Consider the following 22,537-nt stretch of genomic DNA (forward strand, 5'->3'; position numbering starts at 1 on the left):
AATAAGCAAATCTAGCCAACCCTATTTCTCATTTATCCTTTGCACCAAGACTTTTCTTCTTAATCTTATTTTTTTAATCTCTATTACAGACTCAGGGTTTGGGTACTGCTCTGAAGATCTTGTTTTCAGAGAAACTGATAGCAAATATGCCAGAAAGTGGACCCAGTCACGAATTCCATCTAAGCAGACAAGAAATAGTATCATTATTTAATGCATTTGGAAGGTTAGTTTGAATGTACTGAAATTGTTTCTGCTAGCTGAGTAAGTAATGCAATACCTATACTTTCAGATAAAAGTGGGTAAGGAGTATCCTGTTTAGTGAAATTATTTCATTACAGAATTCCATGCTTTCATAAAATATACATTTTGTGTATGTGGGCACAAAATCATTACACGATACATTCTTTATTTTCTTCTATTGACTTTTATAATCATAATTTACTGATTAGATTTAAAAATTCATCTTATTGAATTTATATATATTTTTGAATTGTTTAAAAGCTATCTATTGTGCTTGTCCTGAATAAATTTTACATTTTTTAATATGGGTGTACATGTAAATTTCTGTGAATTTACCACTATATAAAAAGGTTAATAATTCTTTTAAAAATAATTATTTTCTATCAGAATAATTGGAGTAAAAGAATGAGATAAAGAACTTAAAATATTTAAGTAAAGGTGCATTTCCTTCTGGCCTATTATGTAGAGAATGCCAAGATTTGTAAATTTTAAAGATTTACTTTGAAAACTTTTTGATTTAATATTTTGAGCTTAAAGTAATTGACCTTAAAAATTATTTTTCTAGCATCTAGGAGCTTGACAGTTATATTTCATTTGAGTATTCTACTTTTTTCATGGTAGAGAGCAAAGCTAAAGTACACTTAAAGAACAGATTTGACTTTTTATTAAAAATTAGTGAAAAAAGGCCAGGGCATAGTGGCTCACACCTATAATGTTCACACTCTAGGAGGCCAAGCTTGGTGAGGAGGTTTGCTTGAGCACAAGGGTTTGAGTCCAAAAGGAGCAAGAGTGACACCCTATCTCTACTCAAAATAGAAAAACTAGCCAGGCATCGTGGTGTACACCTGAAATCCCAGCTACGCAGGAGGCTGAGCCAAGAGGATTGCTTGAGCCCAAGAATTTGAGGTTGCTGTGAGCTAAGATACCATGGCGTTCTACCAAGGGCAACAAAGTGAGACTCTGTCTCAAAAATATAGATAAATAAAGTTAGTGAAAACAATTTTGCTACACATGTACTATTCTCACCCTTTTTTTTTGAGACAGAGTCTCACTGTGTTGCCCAGGCTAGAGTGCTGTGGTGTCATAGCTCACAGCAACCTCCAAGTCTCGGGCTCAACAGTGCCTCTTGCCTTAGCCTTCGGAGTAGCTGGGACCACAGACACCTGCCACAATGCTGGGCTAGTTTTTCTATTTTTAGTAGAAACAGGGTCTCACTCTTGCTCAGGCCAGTCTCCCAATCCTAAACTCTGAGCTTATTCACCTAATCCACCTGCCTCAGCCTCCCTGAATGCTAGGATTACAGGCAGGTGTGAGCCACTGTGCCTGGCCGCCGCCTTTATAGGTTTGATTCTTTGTATGTACATTTTCTAATTATGTCATATCATTTTTCTATATACTTATTCATATATTAAAAATTTTTAACATTTCTATGTATACCTATGTATTTTAATACTAAACACATGAATATACTTAGAAATACTTAAAATACCTTAATATTTTATTACTTAAGTTTTTTATACCAATACTTTTTATTACTAAGCAAATGAATATTTTAATACATTTATATGTTTTATACCAAATACTTTAATACTAAGTAAGTGAATATGCTTGTGATTACTTAAAATGCATAAGTATTTTAATACTTTGAAGATAACTAATTTATAGACAATATTATTTTAGTTTTACCATGTCAAATTAAGACCTAAAATATATCAAAGTAGATTAAATGGTTTATATACTTTTAAATTGGTTGAATTAAATTACTTTTAAAATTTTCCGTCTTAAAAATGCAGTGTAACTTTTACAGAGAAAATTTATCTCAAAATGGTTTCTGAGTGGAATATTTTTTGGTTACAGAATATCTACAAGTGTGAAAGAATTAGAAAACTTCAGGAACTTGTTACAGAATATTCATTAAAGAAAACAACTTGAAATGTGCCTGTTTCTGGACAGTGGAGGCCAAAGAGTGGGATTTCATTCAAGGGCAATGACAGTCTTAAGCCAAACATTTTATATAAAGTTGCTTTTGTAAAGGGAGAATTATATTGTTTTACGTAAACTTTTAAATTGTGCTAAGTCTATGTATAATAATTGTGAATAAAAGTAATACTTTAATAATGTACAAATTTTACAGTTCAGTGTTGAATAAAAGCAGGATTATCAATTTTGTATACGATAAAACTAAGTGAATGTTTTAAGTCTCAAACTAGAGTTTTGTGTAAGATGTAATATAAATAAAACTGTGGCAAATGTGACAAACATTTAATAGGAAATTGCTAAGGAGGCTCATGAATGATCCATAATTACAACCCAGAATCTTTCAATACACTTAGGGTTGGTAGATTTAGCAAATGAAAGCGAAGAATGCCCAGTTAGATTTGAATTTCAAATAAACAACTAGTTTCTTAATAGAAGTATGTTGCATGCAATATTTGGGACATACTGAAAATTATTCATTATTTGTTTGTAATTCAAATTTAACTGGGAGTCTTGTGCTCTGTCTGCAACCTGAGAACACACTGGTATGAAGCAAGTCACTTCTAGAATTATATCGCTATTGTGACTCCGTCGTTTGCATGTGATAGGGTACAATGACAACTCAAAGGTATATAGGATTTCTAAACATTATGAAAAGTTGAATAGATTATGTATTTATTCTCATAATACTTTCCCTAGTACTGAATAAAAGTAGAAGAAAACCTTTTACTTTTATATAATTTCAAATTCACAGAAGAATTTCAGAATTATTAAAAAGAGCTCTTATACCCAGACGCACCAATTGTTTGCTCCTGTTTATACGCCATGCTCTCTGTATATAGACACACCCACTCCTTTTTTCTCAGTTATTTGAAAGTCAGCTATGTCCTTTTGACTTGAAATACTTGTAATACTAATTTCTTTTTTTTTTTTTTTGTAGAGACAGAGTCTCACTGTACCGCCCTCGGGTAGAGTGCCGTGGTGTCACACGGCTCACAGCAACCTCTAACTCCTGGGCTTCCGCGATTCTCTTGCCTCAGCCTCCCTAGTAGCTGGGACTACAGGCACCCGCCACAACGCCCGGCTATTTTTTTTTTTTTTTTTTTGTTGTTGTTGTTGCAGTTTGACCGGGGTTGGGTTTGAACCCGCCACCCTCGGCATGTGGGGCCGGCGCCCTACTCGCTGAGCCACAGGCGCCGCCCTGTAATACTAATTTCTAAAAATTATTTTCTCAGGAAACAATTCCTTAAATCTGGTATTATCATATTATAAGCCTTAGAATAAGGAATCCTTTCAAGTTCCAATCTCAAGTTCTTTTCGTTTTGTTGCCCTTTTTATGCTTGATCTGATATCATAGGGCATGTAATTTATTTAAAAAATTTTTAATTGAAAAACATTCTTTAGAGACAGGGATCTTGTCATGTTGCCCAGGGTGGACTCCTGGCCTGACGTAATCTTCCTGCCTCAGCCTTCTGATTAGCTGGGACTACAGGTGTGTGCCACCATGCCCAGCTTAAATTTTTTTTTTTTTGTACATCAAGTTCATTCCCTTTGCCTCCCTAAAACTGAAGTGTAATTTTAAGAGGTATTCATTAGTGGAAGCTCTTCAATGATAAAAATATTTGAAGGATTAGGAATTTATATCATACAGTAACTGTAGGGAAACAGAAACTGTATACCTCAAAATCATGTGCCCTTTTTATATACATCTTAGCAACTACATACATATATGTTGAGATGTCACATTATCAGTAGGGCAGGGTTTATATAATCATTTAGAAATGTCACTTTACATTGGTGTATGCTCTTTTTTCTTTGTCCCTAAGGCTTGGTACAGTGCCAAGCACACAGTATCAAATAAATGTGTCCAATGAATGTATGAATATGTATTCAACGTATATTTAAATGAATAATCACAGAACTAAGTTTAATAGTGTGTCCTGTTTTCCTTTTCCTCTTCATTTTCTCTGAATAGGGCAGGAAAAGAAAGCCATTAACGCCCTAAATTAAGCCAATCCTTTTGGGGCCTATGAAGTGATCACTGTGTGTTAAAGTTTAGGGCATTTGTAGTATTCTGAAAATAAGGTAGGTGGACTTAAATGGTAATTCTGCGTGTATGCCTAAGTCATATGCTGCCTCCCTTCCCCCCCCTTTTTTTTAAACAACCAGTCTTTCTGAAATATCTGTACTTTAACTTGGTTACTTTCCACTTGCTCCTTAACTAAAATCTGGCATTAGGCCTTGTGGTTCTTAACAATCCCTTCCTGTAAAGTCGGAAATCTTAATTCTAAATCCACAGTTCAGTTCATAAGCCATTTCTTACTTGACGTTTTCTGCGTTGGGCACACCTGATAACCCTTTCTAAAGATCTTTGAGTTTGGTCCTCCGGCCTCTTCACTCACCCCTCAGTCAGGCCTTCATTCTCACTCTTTAAATCACTTCACCGCTTCTCGCTCTTGGGTGATTCCAATCCAACAATTCCTAAATTTTATCTTCAGCCCAAACTTCTAAATCTGCCTGCCTATCGCACTTAACTCGGTTGGGACTGACTCTGATGCCTGTGTCCCTCTCTGTGGTTAATTTCAGAACCATCATCTTTTTAGAGGTCTGGGCTCTCTACCTTCCTGACACCTGTTGGCATCCAAATACCCCTGATTTTATCTCCACCTTCCTGATACATCACTCTTTCCATTTTCACTGCTATTACCTGAAATGCTCCACTTACCCATCTCCTTAGACCCGACTTGTCTCCTCTTGGTCTCCAGTATTACCAGAGTAGGCTTTTTGGAAGTACTCTTGACAGCGTTGCTCCCTACTTAACATCCTTCAGTGATTTCGTGAACCTTCAGGAAAGCCAAATTCCTTTGCTTGGTGTACAAAGTCCTCTGGTATTTTCCCCCCACCCAATGTCTAATAAAGACTGACTTAAAGTTCCCCACATGGCCAGACCACCACACCTTGGTGATGTTAACTCTGCCCTGAGGGCCCCTGCCATCCTTCCCCACCTGGAAAATTCCTACACAGCCTTTCAGGCCCAACATAAGCCTCTCTATGATCGACTGACCTCCTTTGTGTCACCACTGTAATTACAACCTACCTCTACTGTATGTCACTTACTGTACTGTATTATTTTTTAAAGTCTCCTTTACTAGAATGTGAGCTCAAGGGCAGGAAAAGGAACTTTTTTTATTTTTGCATTTCCATACCATAGCTTTTGGCATATGAACACTTAATAAATGTTTGTTGAATAAATTGCTTTTAAAGTGACAGCTTTATTAGAATTTCTACCTTGACTCCAAATACCTTCACTTCCTTCACTTTATAGTAAGGGTCAGTGGCCTCCCAAGCACCTGTAGACTTTAGGGGGCCAAGAAAGCTGACATTGTCATGAAAAGGGGTCTATTGTGAGAAAAAAGGAACTGCTTTCAAGGGAAAAGGCAGCATCCTTGAGGAATTTCCTAAGTAATCAAAGAATAGCTGCTTAGGATTATGGCCTAAAAAAACTGGTTCCTATTTAAGATTCTAAAGGGAAGGGGCTTTATACATTATTTCATACAATGATTTATCTTAGCTTAATGTTTGAATAAATGTTTATTATAATAACATTGGTATTTCAAAGTAAAGTATAGCACTTCAACTGACTACATGCTGTAGCATCCAGATGCAAGTAATTACGATATCTCTAAAAGCAAACTATCATTTGTAACTCTTGATTTTTTTCTTTTTTGTGTTTGGATTTGGGTTCTTATCCTTATGTAATAGAAACTCAGTGTAGTCGACTAAGATTAAGAAAACCAGACCTCCAAATAAAAGCACAAACACTTTTATTTTGAACAGTAGTGTTTTGTTACAATTTAGTGAAACAACAAATAAATACATTCATTGGCCACAGCTATACCTTTACAACCAGTTTGAAACTGATTATATAGCTGGGAAACACTGTTAAACAATAAAAAAGGCAGCTATGCATAAAAAAGCCACTTTAGCTATAAATTACATCTTCCATAAAACTACAGCTAGCTACAATGAGTGGTAAGAGTTTCAAAATTAATGGCCACCCAAATGAAATGATAAAAACAAACACTGCTAATCACCGTAGAATTATACACTAATGAAATTCGCTTTTCTAATTAATGAACTAAAAAAGGAAGGTTTGAAATTGTCGTCATGTGCTTCAGTGCAGAATGAACAGGGAATCGGTAGCCCTTTGATTTTATAAACAACTCCTTCTTTCGAGACCAAATGTAAAGTGCTCCTAGTGCTTTGGAATTTTTAAGCAAAAAATTGGGCCAGAGTGTATCGTTCTTTGTCTTTGGTGATGTATCATGTGAGATGTGTATAAGGAGACAAATGGCAAGAATTTAGGTACCCTAGTCAGTGGTAACAACAAACTTGCCAGTTTTGAACTTGGAACAATCAACTAATGCAGCTGAAGAGAAGTGAGTTATCTGAAATGTTTTTAAAAAGTAATCCTTGTTCATCTGGTCAAATAGGAACATTACCTGGGGGAAGTATTACTAGAAAAACTATTACCTTGAACCCCAAAGATTAACAAAGATAAGAGAGATCTTTTGAAATAGCTCTAGATATTAGATACCTACCATTATTGGCAAAATAAATAATTGGCATTCTGAAAAGAAATCTAACAACTGAAGTTGTAATAAAAATGTACTGTTATATTGTCTTGTTAATACCAAGGTTAACTTCTGTACTATACATTCTGAAATCATTTTGTTACAATGAGAGAACTTAAAAACAAACCCAAAGTAACATTCATTAACTGATAACTATGCTTCTGATTAGTTTAGTCATTTTATATCAAAAAAATTTATGTGGCTGTGTAGCTGCCTCCATTAACAAGTTCATTTTTTTCTTTAGGATTTCACCTGTTACACTTTTGTGAAGTTACTGCACCCAGTTATTAAAAAGTTGAGAAATATACTAAGAGTAGAAATAAAACAACTTCCTAATCAAAGTAGAAGACAGAAAAGGACAGTTGTATTAGCTCCAGACGTGTGTAGTCATCTTTAACCATGCTATGACAGCTTTCCAATGCTGCCTGTTCACTTGGCATCTCGAGGTATTTCAGCATCTACTTTCCATATAGACACTGGTAGAAAGTGCATTTTAAACTTCTGTATTATTTTAGCCTAAATATATATCTTTAGATTTGGGATAGGACATTTGAGACAGTTTTTATGTAATTCTAGAAGTATTCCAATATTGTTAACCTGTGGTTTTATACTTAACTAGTTTGTACATTTACTTACGTTTGCTCATTTAATCTAATTTGAATTCAATTTAACTTGGCTTTGCCCATATACAAGGTATACAAATATGAAAACTAACAGAGGAATTATTTGTCTTACAAAGTATTGCACTTGAGTTCACTGCAATCACATCATGGTTTAATTTACCTGAGGTAAATTACCTGATTCAATAGGTAAGACCATCTATACTTTGCTTCAGATAACTTGAATGCTTTTGAAAATGTATTCATGTTTCAACTTAGAATTGTATATTTTATGAATATTTCTTAAATGCATCTGTAAACTTGTCTAGTCCCAAGAAGTTTCTACCAAAATCTCCCTATACAAAAATCACTATTGCTTTCTTGAAGAATCATGCTCAAAGTACTATATATATTTAATTATATAAAATAATCACTTCACCAATTCTACTCAAAGTAGCCACACAATTTTCACTGATAGTTTCCTCTTGAAATTACTGTGGCTTTCCAAAGAACACTGCTGGTCATCATTGTAAAGGATTGCTACTATTGTTTAAAATGATTCTGTGAATAATTTCAGTTGGTATTTTAAAATCATGCTTAAAAGAACTGTCTTCAATGATTACATATTTATTGTAGATTTTTTAAAAGGATGATACATTTCTATACCTTAACTCTGTGCACTGTTCACACCAAACTTTTTACTGGGTAAGAATTCCATACAGAGTATACCACTGAATATACATGCCTTGATTTTCGCAGGAAATCTGCCTTCCAATTTTGTGGACGATATAGTATTCCAGTGTGAACACTGGCTTATGACTTTGGGGAATGTAGTGTACCTTTTCAGAACAAAGATAAAAGTGCAAATATGCATTTGACGTTCCAAAGTCAGGATGTTTGGAGGCCATCAAGTACCTAAAGATCTAGTTTCTCTTCCCAACTCCAAACTTTCCAATTTACTTCATTTTACTATGAAGAGGTCAAAAGTAAACAGCTGTGCTATCCATCAAACACGGCCACATGTCCAGATTTTGTTTTTAGGTGCAACAGATAATGGAATGTTAATGTAGATGAAATTTAAACACATTGAATATACACATTCATAAAAACAATTCCATAATCTCAAGAATCACGACTTGGTAATGCTGTCAGTTTGGTGGTGTTGCATATAAGCTATGGTGATTGTTCATATCTAAATTACTACAAGTAAACAGCAAGGGAGCAGTGTCTGTCAGAGGTCCGTTCAGGTGGGGAGTAACTGTGTAGCTGTCCCTGCCACACCCAGTCATGGTGCCGTACCAGCCCAAACTCTGGGAATTTGATAGACTGCAAGAAAAAAAAGGCACAGAAGCCATGGGACTGTGATGGGAACGTGTGAAGTTACATCGGAATTTTTAACATTTTCAATGAATTTTATAATACGGTTTGTATCAAATATATTGAAATATGTTCTTTGCCAAATAACATGATGCCTTTCTATAAAAGCTAATGACTTTTCTCTACTATCTTTGATTCTCTATCACGTCACATTATAAAAGAATGGATAAATGCCGCTCAGAACTGGTAGAATGTGATGCTCAGCTAATAGTGATAGTAAAAACATAGTCCTCATGTCCTAGGCTCTGTTCCAAGATATGTGTCTGTATATATACGCACACACATAACTACTCATGTAATTCTTATGGCAAGCCTTTGAAATAGGTTCTATTATTCCCATTTTATAGATAAAAAACAGGCTCAAAAAACTGAGTTTAACTTAATTCAGTTGACGTTAGGACTATAGGAAATGTTCTATCAAACCGAAAGCAACACAAGGCTGGGCAGTAAGGTTTTGTCTTCACCCTGGATAGCGGCTAATAGTATATCGTCAAGGACTTGTAATGGTTTTGGAACAAGGAGGGCTCACGAAGATTTCCTATGGCACATAAGCTTCCCAAGAGTTTTATCCAGGGTTTCTCTGGATCTCGACTAGCACTAGAGATGAGGACACACAGAGGTGATGTCTGTCACAGTATTTCCTTCCCCAGTCCTCCCCCACCACCCTCCGGAGGAGAGCCCAAGGCAGTGGTTTGGGTCAGATGGTGGTTCCTCACAGTGTGGGCCCCACCACGAGGTTAACATCTACGGCCTTAGGCTTCAATGTTACTCATCTTATTTACTGACCTTTACCACCAAATCACCTTTTGTCATATTTGGGTTAAAGCTTAGACTTGTTCTTGTTAATCTATTTCAGTGCTAATTCAGGCTAAGTGACTTTGGTGACATCTACCTTCCTTCTCTTGAACTTCCCAGTCTTGGCAAGTCATCATCGCTATCGTATCGTCTCGGATTGTCGAAAAAGTAAGCTCTGGAACTATAACCGTGACTATTCATCACGCCGGCAGGTGTCTGTGAACAAAGTATTAGCACATGAAGGTTTACTTTTCACTAAGAAAAGAGGCTAGACTCTGTAATGAAGTCTTAAACTTTGCCAGAAATAAAAAAAAAAATCGACACAAATATAATTTTTGAAAATAAGAAAAACAAACATTGAGAAGTATTATCATACCAAATTCTGGTTTAATCTCTGGGCCCGGAAGAACAGTACCACCGACCATGCTGGTACATGTTCCCACAGAAAAAGGACCGTTCCAAAAACTATATACTCTTCCCCACTTCCATCTTCTGCATGAGCCTGTCAACAGAGTATAGCAGAGAATTTTTACATCTGTTTAATGTATAAGCAAGTCCCCTCCACAGTTAACTTGTTTCAGGTTAGGTAAGTTAAAATTTATCAACTACAAGCACATAAACTCTAAAAGTTTATATTTTGTGGTTTCTCATGTAATGATGTCCCTTAAGGGACTTAAAATTATGCTAATACATCAATATGAAAATAGTTTTAATGTAAGAATAATATGTAGTGATCTCATATTTTTGTCTCTATAGTCTGAAGAGAGTTGCTTTTGGGGGTGGGGGTGGGGGTGGTGAATAGGGTCTCACTCTATTGCCTGGGCATCATCACAGCTCACAGCAACTTCAAACACCCACGCTCAAGTGACCCTCTCATCTCGGCTTACTGAGTAGCTGGGAATACAGGTACCCACCACTGCACTAAGCTAATTTCTGTATATTTTGGAGACTAGGGAGGTCTTGCTATTTTGCTCAGGCTGATCTTGAACTCCTGGCCTCAAGTGATCATCCTGCCTCAACCTCCCACAGTGCTAGGATTACAGACATGAACCACAGTGCCCAGCCTAAAGAGAGTTATTTTTAAAGAGAGGACTATTCCAGCTGCTCCACAGGCAAAATAATAGCACTTAGCCTGAGTTATACCTGTAAAGAAATGGAACATGTTAAATCAGTCAGCTCCACTGCTACTTAAAATATGCTTTTGGGCCTAATCTACATTTTGAGTTTGTTTCCATCCCACCAGATGTCAGGGAAGGGAGAATAAGGAGCAAAAAGAATCTGCCATATGGAGCCACATGTGAAAACTGCTTCTTCCTCAAAGGTAAGTGAAAACTGATATTCCAGGATGCCTTCAATTCGGTACAAAGTTAAATTACTCTCAAGATACAACCTACAGTATGTTAAACCAGAGAAAGGGGATGGAGAGTGCTGAGAAGTTCCACACACACTGCCAGAGTGCTAGAAATTAACATCGCAGACACCTGGATGCCCGGGAACAAAGAACGTGCTGCCGCTGTCCAGACTGAGAATGCTCAGACTTTTATGAAAGCCGTCATTTAAACATCTGAGGCTGAATGATATTAAGGTTACATGCGGTTCTTGGGTAGGAGAGAGTTAATTTCACCCTAACGAATTAAAGACATCCTAACAAATTAAGGACCCATATTCACTGGTTAATGACAGGCAATTAAATTATCTACAGATATTTAAACATCTACATTAAAAAAATGAGTAAAGCAGGTTTATAATACTATTATTACTTACAAAAATAAAATAAAATACTTCTTTATGAATTCTCTCTGAAGAATGATTTCAAGTGTCACATGTAAATAAGGGTTTTTAAATATAGAGCTTTAAGTGTGATTACTGACAGGAGACAGAGATTCCATAAAACCATCTGTAAGTCAAACACTGAAACGTTTGAGATGGTTGAGGGTAACTTAATAGTTTAAGATAGGTTGAGGTAACTTAATCACGTGTATCACTTTGTTAGATTGGCAATATGTGGGAGGTACTTACCTTATCTGAAAGATTATCCCAGCCATAGTTAAATGGACTTTCTAATGTATCCTGAGATATGGTGATCACCACCAAATTGTAACACGCTCTGGAAGAGTAGAGCAGAATGACTATAGAGCCTACGACGACAGTCTGGCACAGAGACATACCCTAAAAGAAATGAAAATCGTCATCTCGATATTCTGCATGTTGACACAAGCTACTCGCCCACAGACGGTACGGATGTCTCTTGCGATGCCCCCGAGAAGGCACGAGGTAGCCCCTGTTGAAACAAATTTGATTATCTTGCTTGATAATTCGTATTCCTAGAATGGCTTGTGTTTAATATTCATAAGTGAATAACTGTAAGTTCTTTGCCAACTTGCTCAATAGCAGCTGGAGGAAGATTTTGTACTGCCAAGGTTACTTCACTCCGTCAAGCAATATATAAATAAACAATTTGGCAAAAGAGATGAACTTTAATTGATGTTAATCAGAGGTTAGTCACAATGAGAGTAGAATGGAAAACAGAAGCATTAGTCCATTTGATAAGCTTAGTTTCTGATTCCAAATTCGGATAGAAATATAGCTCCTCTGCTATTTGCTTTCATTCTATTAGATTTGATTAGTGGTTTTCAACCTTCCTAATGCCGTGGCTCTTTAATACAGTTCCCGTGGGGCGCGACCCACAGGTTGAGAACCGCTGGATTAGAGTGCATGTTCGTTCCTTATTCCTGCCATTATGTGGATGACAAATGATCTAGGCACCCAAATGCACTTTTGTAATATTTTTAAGATTGGTGTTCACCATTTCCCCCAATATTGAAAGCCCTTACAACTTAGAGGTTCTCAACAGGAATACTTTTTTTTTTTTTTTTGAGACAGAGTCTCACTATGTCGCCCTCGGTAGAGTGCTGTGGCGTCACAGCTCACAGCAACCTCAAACTCTTGGGCTTACGCGATTCTCTTGCCTCAGCCTCCCGAGCAGCTGGGACTACAGGGCAGTTGTCATTCTTGTTTAGCTGGCCCAGGCCTGGTTCATACCTGCCAGCCTCGCTGTATGTGGCTGGCACTGTAACCACTGTGCTATGGGCGCTGAGCCTCAACAGGATTTCTTAACCTGAGGTCTGCATTTCAGTAGTTTCCTTTGTCATCCCATATATTTTATCTTATGCAGAGACATATCTAGACATATCAGACTGAAAAACATTATTTTAAGGGGTGACACAATTGTTAAAGCAATCCATTGCAAAAAAACTACCAATATGGTGTTTTGGAAGTTTGTGTGTGTGTGTGTTTTTACAGTATAAAAACATTTTCTTATTTGAAGAATAAGTGGAGAGAAGAGAAATATATTTTAGCAGTTAGATATGTAGATTATTTGCCAAATAATTTAACACCTAACTACCCTGTTTCCCCGAAAATAAGACAGTGTCTTATTTTAAGGTGCGCTCCCAAAGATGCGCTAGGTCTTATTTTCAGGGGACGTCTTATTTTTCCTGCAAGTAGGTCTTATTTTCGGAGGATGTCTTATTTTCGGGGAAACAGGGTAGTCAGTTGTATTAAAATCAGTTTCCCTGACGCAGGCTTTGTTCCCAGCTGCAGACAGTCCTCATTTGCCACAATAGTGCATGAGGACATGAAAATGGCCATACAAAGCAATCTGAATAATGGGGAAAACTGTGATTGTTTCATGACCTTCAAAAATCTGTCAAAATATTGAAAATGATCAGTTATAAATGTAGAAGAAAATGCAAAAAAGTTTAAAATATTTATTTAGTATGTTGTAGTTTAAAAAGTTAGAAAAAACCTGTAATCCTAGCATGCTGGGAAGCTGAGGCAGGAAGTTGCTTGAGCTCAGGAGTTTGAGAACAGCCTGGGAAAGGGCAAGACCCTATCTCTACTAAAAATAGAAAAACCAGCCAGACGTCATGGCAGGCACCTGTAGTTTCAGCTTTTTGGGAGGCTAAGGCAAGAGATCACTTGAGTCCAAGAGACTGAGGCTGCTGTGAGTTATGATGCCACGGCACTCTACCCAGGGTGAGAGAGTGAGACTTGTCTCAAAAAAAAAAAAAAAAGTTAGAAACATTGAGCGTTAATGTTAATTCTAGGCTCCGTGCCCATAGTGCAGTGGTTACGGCGCCAGCCACATACACGGAGGCTGGTGGGTTCAAGCCTGGCCCGGGCCAGCTAAACAACAATAACAACTACAACCAAAAATTAGCCGAGCATTGTGGCAGGCGCCTGTAGTCCCAGCTACTTGGGAGACTGAGGCAAGAGAATCACCTAAGCCCAAGAGTTTGAGGTTGCTGTGAGCTGGGATGCCACAGCACTGTAGGAGGGCAACAAAGTGAGATTGTCTCAAAAAAAAAAACCAAAAAACAAAGTTCTAATTTATTGTAAAAACTAATTAAAAGTAGTTGGAATAGTGCTTGTCTTTTTCTGTTGAATGACGTATGATACTAAGTAAACATTTTTTCTATAGCATGCCAAATTGTCACATTCCTTTTAAGTTTGGATAAGCTTCTACCATTTTATTGTTTGTGCTTTTGAATGTTGTAAAATATTTCTGTATCCACATTAAATATCCTTTGGTATTAATTTTTTTTTTTTTACCACCATTTCCTCTGGGACATATTTATCTTTTTCATCAGAAGCACTTTCCTCTTTTATGTTGGTCAGTCTGCCTTTGCTACGTTCCTCTGGACACACAGCCAGAGTCTCCAGGACGGCAGCAGTACCAACATTCCCATGATCTGGGATTTCTCCGGCAGCTCCACTCATGTTCCATCCAGATCTCACTTCCAGCATTGCTTTTCTAACTCTTTTTTTTTATTTTTTTTATTTTTTGTTTTTTTTGGCCAGGGCTGGGTTTGAACCCGCCACCTCTGGCATATGGGACCGGCACCCTACTCCTTGAGCCACAGGCGCCACCCCCAGCATTGCTTTTCAATTCTTTGATGCATTTTCATTTTTGTAAAATGTGAAATGTGTGACAAGGAGACAATCCAACTATGTGCTTCACCGCAAGGGAATCAAGTCACAGATGCACAGGGACCAACCACGGGCAGAATTCGAAAGAAGTAACATGACCAGTCACTGCTGGTGAAGCACGTCTGTAAGTCAGTAGTCATCTGTGGGTGGATGAGCCGGCAGAGAAGTCTGTACTCCATGCAGTTACTCACAGTCATCATGCTGGGTAACAGAAATCCAAACTATGCTCTTAGGAGACTGGTATTGTTTAATTAAGTCACGGTCACGGAAGTTTGTGCCTATGGAAACCAAGTAACAGGACTGCCTGTGTGCCCTGATTGTTTACGGTGGCCCAGACCGGCTGAGTGCTGACTTTGGAGAAACAGCCCATCTTAACTACCCACCAAATAATGAATATTGAAGTATCCCAAATGCAAAATAATGCATACTGAGTGGATACTGAGGTGGTTTTCAAATTGCTGACATTTGGCAATCAAGCTTAAAATGTGTTTTAGAATGAGAATTTTAGAAACAGAGAAAGGATGTTTAAAGACCCCATGGTTTGATACTACAAATTATCCAGCATGGGTGTTATGAATTATTTCTCCTCCTCCCATTGTGATCTCCTCATACAACCACTTGTGGTCATAGTGGCACTCAGCTCCACATTTGGTGGAACCACAGGAAGGACAAGCACAGAACCATCCCGGGCAATCTTCAAGTCACAGAGGCCCATTCCTCTGAAAATCAGGAGCCCGTGGCTGTCACAGACCTTACTCTCCGCAGTATCCCTTGTCTGTATGAACCAGCAGTTGCGTTTTCCACAAGCCTTCTTTCTTCTCTTTTAGCTGTTTCTGGACTAAAGTCAGTTTTCCTGGATTTGTAAATTTTAATGACCGCACAGCTTTAGTAATTCAGGTTTTCTTCTCTGGTGGTCCTCCCAGTCAATATCCACACTTTCATTGATTATCTGTGTACGAAGCTTCCAACCAGGTACAAGCTGTCTTCCAAATTTTGCATTCAGAAAAGCGGCATCATCTAAATCAATTACATGCAAATATTTTTGGCTAGTTTTTTGTGTATGTAAACGGGTCACACAGCATGGATTCTACAAATCTTCAAATTTGTCAATGTAAAGTTTTACATGAGGAAAGCAAATTGTAATTGCATTATTCCCAGAAAGTGTCATTCCAGTTCTAAGTTGAAGTATGACCCTATCTTCATGCTGTTTGATGACAATTCTTGTGAAGTCTTGAAACCTGTGTGACAAGTATAGTGAGTTTTGTGGCACTCATTTGTGGTACGAAACTGGACGCCAACTGAACTTGATTATTCTTGATTCCATCACATTTTCCCGTTTACTGTGTTCAGAGATCTCTCTTTAGTAGGTCATGTGCTGATCACCTTAGCTGGAGCTCTCCTCAAGCAGAACTGCAGTCCACGCAAGCCAGACTTGGTTCCGCCCTTCCTGGCTTGTACTCACACTACCCACAAGTTTGTGTATTTGTTGTCACAATGGAAAGGTCATGAATGGCATTTAGCACACAAGGTCCAGCTAGATGACCGATAGTTCACAGGAGACTCCTCCACAGAGGACAACTTTCTGCTGACTTCATAACTTTCAAATGTCCTTCTGGACATTCATGAAGATGAAAAACCTATTTATAATAATCAGAGCCAGAACCTAACTCTGTTTTAAATATAAGCAAAGTGCATGTTTGCATACTTTAAAAGGATGCCAAAATTTCTAGAAACACATATAATATATAAATGGAAGGAAATTTGTACTTTTTGTTCAGAATTTTATCAATTGCTCAAATAGTTCAGATAATCATGACGCTGGGGTTAGTACACCACACTATAATGTACCATGTATATTAATGACCAGCGCCGTGTGCCTGTAACACACTGCATTTGTAGCTGTCCCACTTAGTTTTTTATGTCTCAATACAAACATCTATTATATCATGCCTCCAATTTACATATTAAAATATTTATTAATTCCCCTTTGTTTACCCTTTACGGCAATTACATTGAATTTTATATATATAGGTAGGTTAAAAATCTATTCATTTTAGCATGGAGGCAGGTTATTAAAAATGTTTTTTACTAGAAGGGTGCACTGGGTCTGGCAGGATTGAAAACCATTATTATAACTGACTTCTTATAAGAACAAGATATTTTAGAGGTATCTAAGAAGAAAGAAGTTAAAGATAAAAGATGTTGAGATAGTAACAGAATACCTTCTTTGAGCTAACTAACCCGTTATTATCATGAAAAGGATTTGTGAAAATAAATAAAACTCTGGTAAAATTAAATTTAAAAAGGCTAAAATTTCCTATAATATAAACTTTTCATTTTTGTGAATAAAAAAAGTTTTTAATAAAAACGTTAACCTAAAACCAATCCAGATCCAATTTTATTAATAAAAGAATTATATTATTAAAGAAAATTTAGGTAACAAAAATACAAAAATGGAATGCTGTAACCTATTTCAGTCCTCTAAAATCATCACAGAAGCTTATATTTGCCACTTTTGGAAATAAAACAACTGCTAGAGAGAAACATGCTTTCTACATAGAGACCTTGCTTCAACTTGTAAATGTGATTAAAAACATTTTTAAAAGGTTGTGAGAAAACAGTAGGGCGTCGATAACACTGAAGCAATCAACAAAACATCCCTGTACTACAAACATCAAACAGTGAAAGAAACCCACGGATTCAGAAAACAACCTAAGATTCTTCCTGCAAAATACAGGATTATAGAATGAAAAATAAAAATCCAGCATGGATAGTGTTACCAAAAGGTTGAAGAAAACTTTCCTAAAATAGTCAAAACAAACTAAGGAGCAGTCCTCAAGAAATGATTCTCCTTTCTTCATCTCTAATACCTACATACCACTTTTTAAGAAACTCCATACTTGGGTGGTGCCCATGGCTCAAGAAGTAGGGTGCTGGCCCCATATACTGGAAGTGGTGGGTTCAACCCTGGCCCTGCCTGGCCAAAAACTGCAAAAACAAACAAACAAACAAAAACTCCATACTTGATAAGTAGAGCTATGCCTCACTCCTAAGCATGTAAGGATCCATTATCATTAACTAGAGTTGAGTATTTATTTACAGTTACTTTTAGAATGAAGATATCAGCAACCTTAAATTACCATTGAGTTTTGACAAATGTATCCACCTGTGTAACCTAAATCTCCCCCAAAATAGAGACCACTATCACCAGTCCAGCAAATCCCTCATACCCGTCCCCATCTGCCAACCTCCCGAATGCCAACACTGCTTCAGTCTTTCCCATAACCTAATCCTTCTTGCTCCTGAAGTTCATATAGGTGTAACCACAGAATAGGAACTCTTCCGTAGGTTTCGTTAATTCATCATCATGCTTTTGAGATTCATCCATGTTTTTAGATGTATGAATATATATTTTTTTTTATTGTGGAGGGAATAAGGATGACCACGTTTGTGTCCCAATTTGCTAGGAGATTCCTGGTTTTAGCACTTGAAGTCCCACATCCTGGAAACTCCTTCGTTTCACCAAACCAGGACAGTTAATCGCACTAATTCCACTGTGTGATTATATAAGGTTGTTCATATGAGAGTTTAACGACTTTTCTGTTGATGGACAGCTTCTGTGAAAATTCTTATTCAAATCTTTTTGTGTTTTCACTTCTTTTGGGTAAATACCTATGAGTGAAATTGCTGGGTTATATGGTAGGCATAAGTTCAGCTGTGTAAGAAATTGCCAGATTTTTCCCCAAAATAGTTTTATATTTAAGCTTCAGTTGTTCCACTCAACTGTCCAATCCTAAGCCCCTTTGGGGTTGTCAATCTTTTTAATTTTGAACCATGCTGGTGGATGTGTAGTTGTATCTCATTTTGGTTTTAATTTGCATTTCCTTGATGACTAATAATACTGTACTATTGGCCATTTGTGTCTCCTCTCTGTGAAGTATTTATTCAAACTTTTAGACCACTTCTAAATGGGTTGTCTTTAAAAAAAAAAGGTTGAGTTGTAGGAATTCTTTTCATAAGCTGGAAACCATTTCCTAGTCAGATATATGTATTGCAAATATTTTCTTGACGTCTGTGCCTTGTTTTGGCATTTTCTTAGTCTTGTCTATTGATGGGAGATTTTAAATTTCAATTAATTCTAATTTTTAGATTTTTTTCTTTTGTGTTTATTACTTTCTATGACCCGAGAAATCTTTGCCTATACTCAAGTTGTAAAGTTACTGCTTTCTTTTAGGGCCTTTTGATTTTTTCATTGACATTTAGGTTTATGATCTTTTTTTTTTTTTTTTGGTAGTTTTTGGCCAGGGCTGGGTTTGAACCCACCACCTCCGGCATATGGGGCCCATGCCCTACTCCTTTGAGCTACAGGGGCTGCCCATTATGATCCATTTTTAATTAATTTTTGCGTATGGTATGAGATAAAGTTGGAGGTTAATTTTATTCTATATGGATGGATATCCAGTTACTTCAGCACCATTATTTAAAAAGAATTCCTTTCCTCATTGGATTGCTTTACTAACTTTGTCAGAAATCAAAAAACCATATAAATGTGGGTTGATTTCTAAGCTCTCATCTACTCTTACGCCAGTAGCACACTGCCTTAGTTACTATAAACTATACTAAGTTTCAACATCACGTAAGTCCCTTTCTTTTTCAGGGTTACTTTCTATACTGTTCAATACAGTAGCCAGATCTATATGTTGAGTATTTACACCTAAATTAAAGGTCAGTTCCTGTTGTGCCAGTCACCTTTCAAATCACATATGGCTGGCTACCGTACAGGGTAACTATAGAATATTTTCATCTTCGCAGAGAGATCTCTAGGAAAGCACTTCTTTAAAGATTTTAGGTCTTAACCATACAAGTTTGGAAATTCACATGTCAGTCCTTTTTTAAAAAACTTTATTGAGGTATCGATATAGAAAATAGGTTTACATGTTTAATGTACATGACTTGATGGGTTTGTCAACTGTCAATTTCTATTTGAAAAAAGCCTGCATAGTAAAACGATGATTGGGATTGCACTGCATTGACAGATCCGTTGAGAAGAGTTGCTGTCTTAACAATGCTGCGTCTTCTTGTCCATGAACATGGATGGATCTCTGCTCAATGACTCAGGTTGTCTTCAGTTCCTCTCAGCAATATTTATAGTTTCAAGCATAGAGATACTGCTCATTTGAAACTTTATTCCTAAGTATCTTTTAAAAATATTATTGTAAGTGGTCTTTTTGAATTTCATTTTCTTTTTTTTTTTGTAGAGACAGAGTCTCACTTTATGGCCCTCGGTAGAGTGCCGTGGCCTCACACAGCTCACAGCAACCTCCAACTCCTGGGCTTAAGCAATTCTCTTGCCTCAGCCTCCCGAGCAGCTGGGACTACAGGCGCCCGCCACAACACCCGGCTATTTTTTGGTTGCAATTTGGCCGGGGCCGGGTTTGAACCCTCCACCCTCAGTATATGGGGCTGGTGCCTTACCGACTGAGCCACAGGCGCCACTCTGAATTTCATTTTCTAATGATTCTTCTTGCTATATATGCAAATATAGCATATTTTTGTCTTTTGACCCTGTATACTGAGAAACTGTAAATTCACTTATTAGTTCTAGTAGTTGTTTAGGAGATTCCTTAGGGTATTCTCCAGGCTAGGAGTAGTGATTCACACTTATAAAAGCACTTTGGGAGGCTGAGGCAGGAGGATCACTTGAGAACAGGAGTTCAAGACCAGCCTGAGTGGCCAGGCTGGGTGGCTCACGCCTATAATCCTAGCACTCTGGGAGGCTGAGGCAGGTGGATAGCTTGAGCTCAGCAGTTCCAGAATAGCCTGAGAAAGGGTGAGACCCTGTCTCTACTAAAAATAGGAAAACTAACTGGATGTCATGGCAGGTGCCCATAGTCACAGCTAATTGGGAGGCTGAGGCAAGAGGACTGCTTGAATTCAAGAGTTGGAGGTTATAATGAGATAAGATGATGTCACAGCACTCTATGCAGGGCGAAAGAGTGACCCTCTGTCTCAAAAAAAACAAACCAACCAACCAAGAAAAACCAAGAAAAAACAAAGACCAGCCTGGGCAACATAGCAAAAATTCTCTACCAAAAAAAAAAAAAAAGAATAAAAAATAAATAAATTATCTGGGTGTGGTGGCATGCATCTGTAATCCTTACTACTCAGAAGCTAGCAGGGGAGGATCACTTGTGCCCAGGAGTTAAGGTTACAGTCACTGCACTCCAGCCTGGGAGACAGAAGAGTGATACTCTTGTCCAGGCGTCCTCAAACTGCAGCCCGTGGGCCACATGAATAGGTGTGAATCCTATTTGTTCCTGTTTTGTTTTTTACTTCAAAATAAGATATGTGCAGTGTGCACAGGAATTTGTTCAGTTTTTTTTTTAAACTATAGTCTGGCCCTCCAATGGTCTGAGGGACAGTGAATTGGCCCCCTGTTTAAAAAGTTTGAGAATGCCTGCTCGTCTCTTAAAAAAAAAGATAAAGAAAAAGAAACCAAAAGATATTCACCATAAACAATCATGTTATCTACAATTAAAGACAGTTTTATTTATTTTTATTTTCATTTTTTTTGAGACAGAGTCTATGTCACCCTCAGTAGAATGCTGTAGCATCAACAGCTCACAGCAACTTCAAACCCTTGGGCTTAAGTAATTCTCTTGCCTCAGCCTCCTGAGTACCTGGGACTACAGGTGCCCTCACATTGCCCGGCTATTTTTTTTGGTTGCAGTTGTCATTGTTGCTTAGCAGGCCTGGGCCAGGCTCGAACCTGCCAGCCTCAGTATATGTGGCTGGCGCCCTACTCACTGAGCTACAGGTGCCAAGCTGAGACAGTTATTTATTTTTTTTTTTTGTAGAGACAGAGTCTCACTTTATGGCCCTCAGTAGAGTGCCGTGGCCTCACACAGCTCACAGCAACCTCCAACTCCTGGGCTTAAGCGATTCTCTTGCCTCATTTTTTAATTCCCAATTGTATACTTTTTGTTTCCTTTTCTTGCCTTATTATAAGTTTTTTGGCCAGGGCCAGGTTTGAACCCACCTCCAGTATATGGGGTCGGCACCCTACTCCTTGAGCCACAGGTGCCACCTGCCTTATTGGAATATTAAATAGAAATGGTGAGAGCTGACATTCCAACCTCAGGTACAAACCATTCAATGTTTAAGTAACATTCTGGTTTTAGGATTTTTCAATAGATGCCTTTTATGAAATTGAGGAACCTTCCTTCTACTCTGTTAGCTACTATTTTTGGTTGGTTTTTGTTTTGATCACGAAGGGTGCTGAATTTTATCAAATACTTTTTCTACTCCTATTGAAATGATCACACGGTTTTTCTCTTTTGTTCTCTTTATTAGTGAGTTACATAGATTAATTTTCAAATGTTACATCATCGTATTCCTAGAGTAAATACCCCTTGGTCATGATGCATTATCCTTTTTTATATGCTGATTAGATTTTTTCTCTAGAAATAAAGGATTATTAGTCTGTAATTTTTATAGTCATCCCTTGGGGACTTGTACCAAGATTGTTGGAGTTACTAAAATTCACGGATGCTCAAGTCCCTTATATTATGTGGTGTAGTATTTACATATGATCTATACACTAGCTCCTGTATTTTTACTTTTAATTTTTTTTAGAGACGAAGTCTCACTTTGTCACCCTTGGTAGAGTGCCATGGCATCACAGCTTATAGCAACCTCCAGCTCTTGGGCTTAGGTGACTGTCTTGCCTCAGCCTCCCGAGTAGCTGGGACTACAGGTGCCCGCCACAATGCCCGGCTATTTTTTTTTTGTTGTTGTTGTTGTTGTTGCAGTTTGGTGGGGGCTGAGTTTGAACTCCCCACCCTGAGTATATGGGGCTGGCACCCTACTCACTGGGCCACAGGTGCCGCCTACCTCTGTATTATTTATTTATTTAAAAAAATT

The 22,537-nt window shown here is 37.6% G+C and overlaps 2 protein-coding genes and 1 pseudogene across 4 annotated transcripts in view; 1 reads left to right on the forward strand and 2 right to left on the reverse strand.

The window, feature by feature from the left end:
• Nucleotides 1-2,407, forward strand: part of ERO1A (endoplasmic reticulum oxidoreductase 1 alpha) — a 44,436-nt gene extending 42,029 nt beyond the window's left edge. For all 3 annotated transcript variants that reach the window (XM_053595830.1, XM_053595832.1, XM_053595831.1), the window contains 2 exons: nucleotides 90-223; nucleotides 2,098-2,407. In XM_053595830.1, coding sequence (XP_053451805.1) covers nucleotides 90-223; nucleotides 2,098-2,158 — 195 coding nt within the window. In that variant the 3' untranslated portion in view covers nucleotides 2,159-2,407. The remainder of the gene's footprint in view (nucleotides 1-89; nucleotides 224-2,097) is intronic.
• A 3,617-nt stretch (nucleotides 2,408-6,024) lies between these two features.
• Nucleotides 6,025-22,537, reverse strand: part of GPR137C (G protein-coupled receptor 137C) — a 67,139-nt gene continuing 50,626 nt past the window's right edge. The window contains exons 4-7 of the mRNA XM_053595837.1: nucleotides 11,642-11,791; nucleotides 9,999-10,124; nucleotides 9,720-9,838; nucleotides 6,025-8,776 (exon numbers count right to left, since the gene is read on the reverse strand). Coding sequence (XP_053451812.1) covers nucleotides 8,599-8,776; nucleotides 9,720-9,838; nucleotides 9,999-10,124; nucleotides 11,642-11,791 — 573 coding nt within the window. The 3' untranslated portion in view covers nucleotides 6,025-8,598. The remainder of the gene's footprint in view (nucleotides 8,777-9,719; nucleotides 9,839-9,998; nucleotides 10,125-11,641; nucleotides 11,792-22,537) is intronic.
• Nucleotides 15,169-17,854, reverse strand: LOC128587628 (ARL14 effector protein-like; annotated as a pseudogene).

Source organism: Nycticebus coucang, chromosome 6, assembly GCF_027406575.1.
Source record: "Nycticebus coucang isolate mNycCou1 chromosome 6, mNycCou1.pri, whole genome shotgun sequence".
Taxonomy (NCBI): domain Eukaryota; kingdom Metazoa; phylum Chordata; class Mammalia; order Primates; family Lorisidae; genus Nycticebus; species Nycticebus coucang.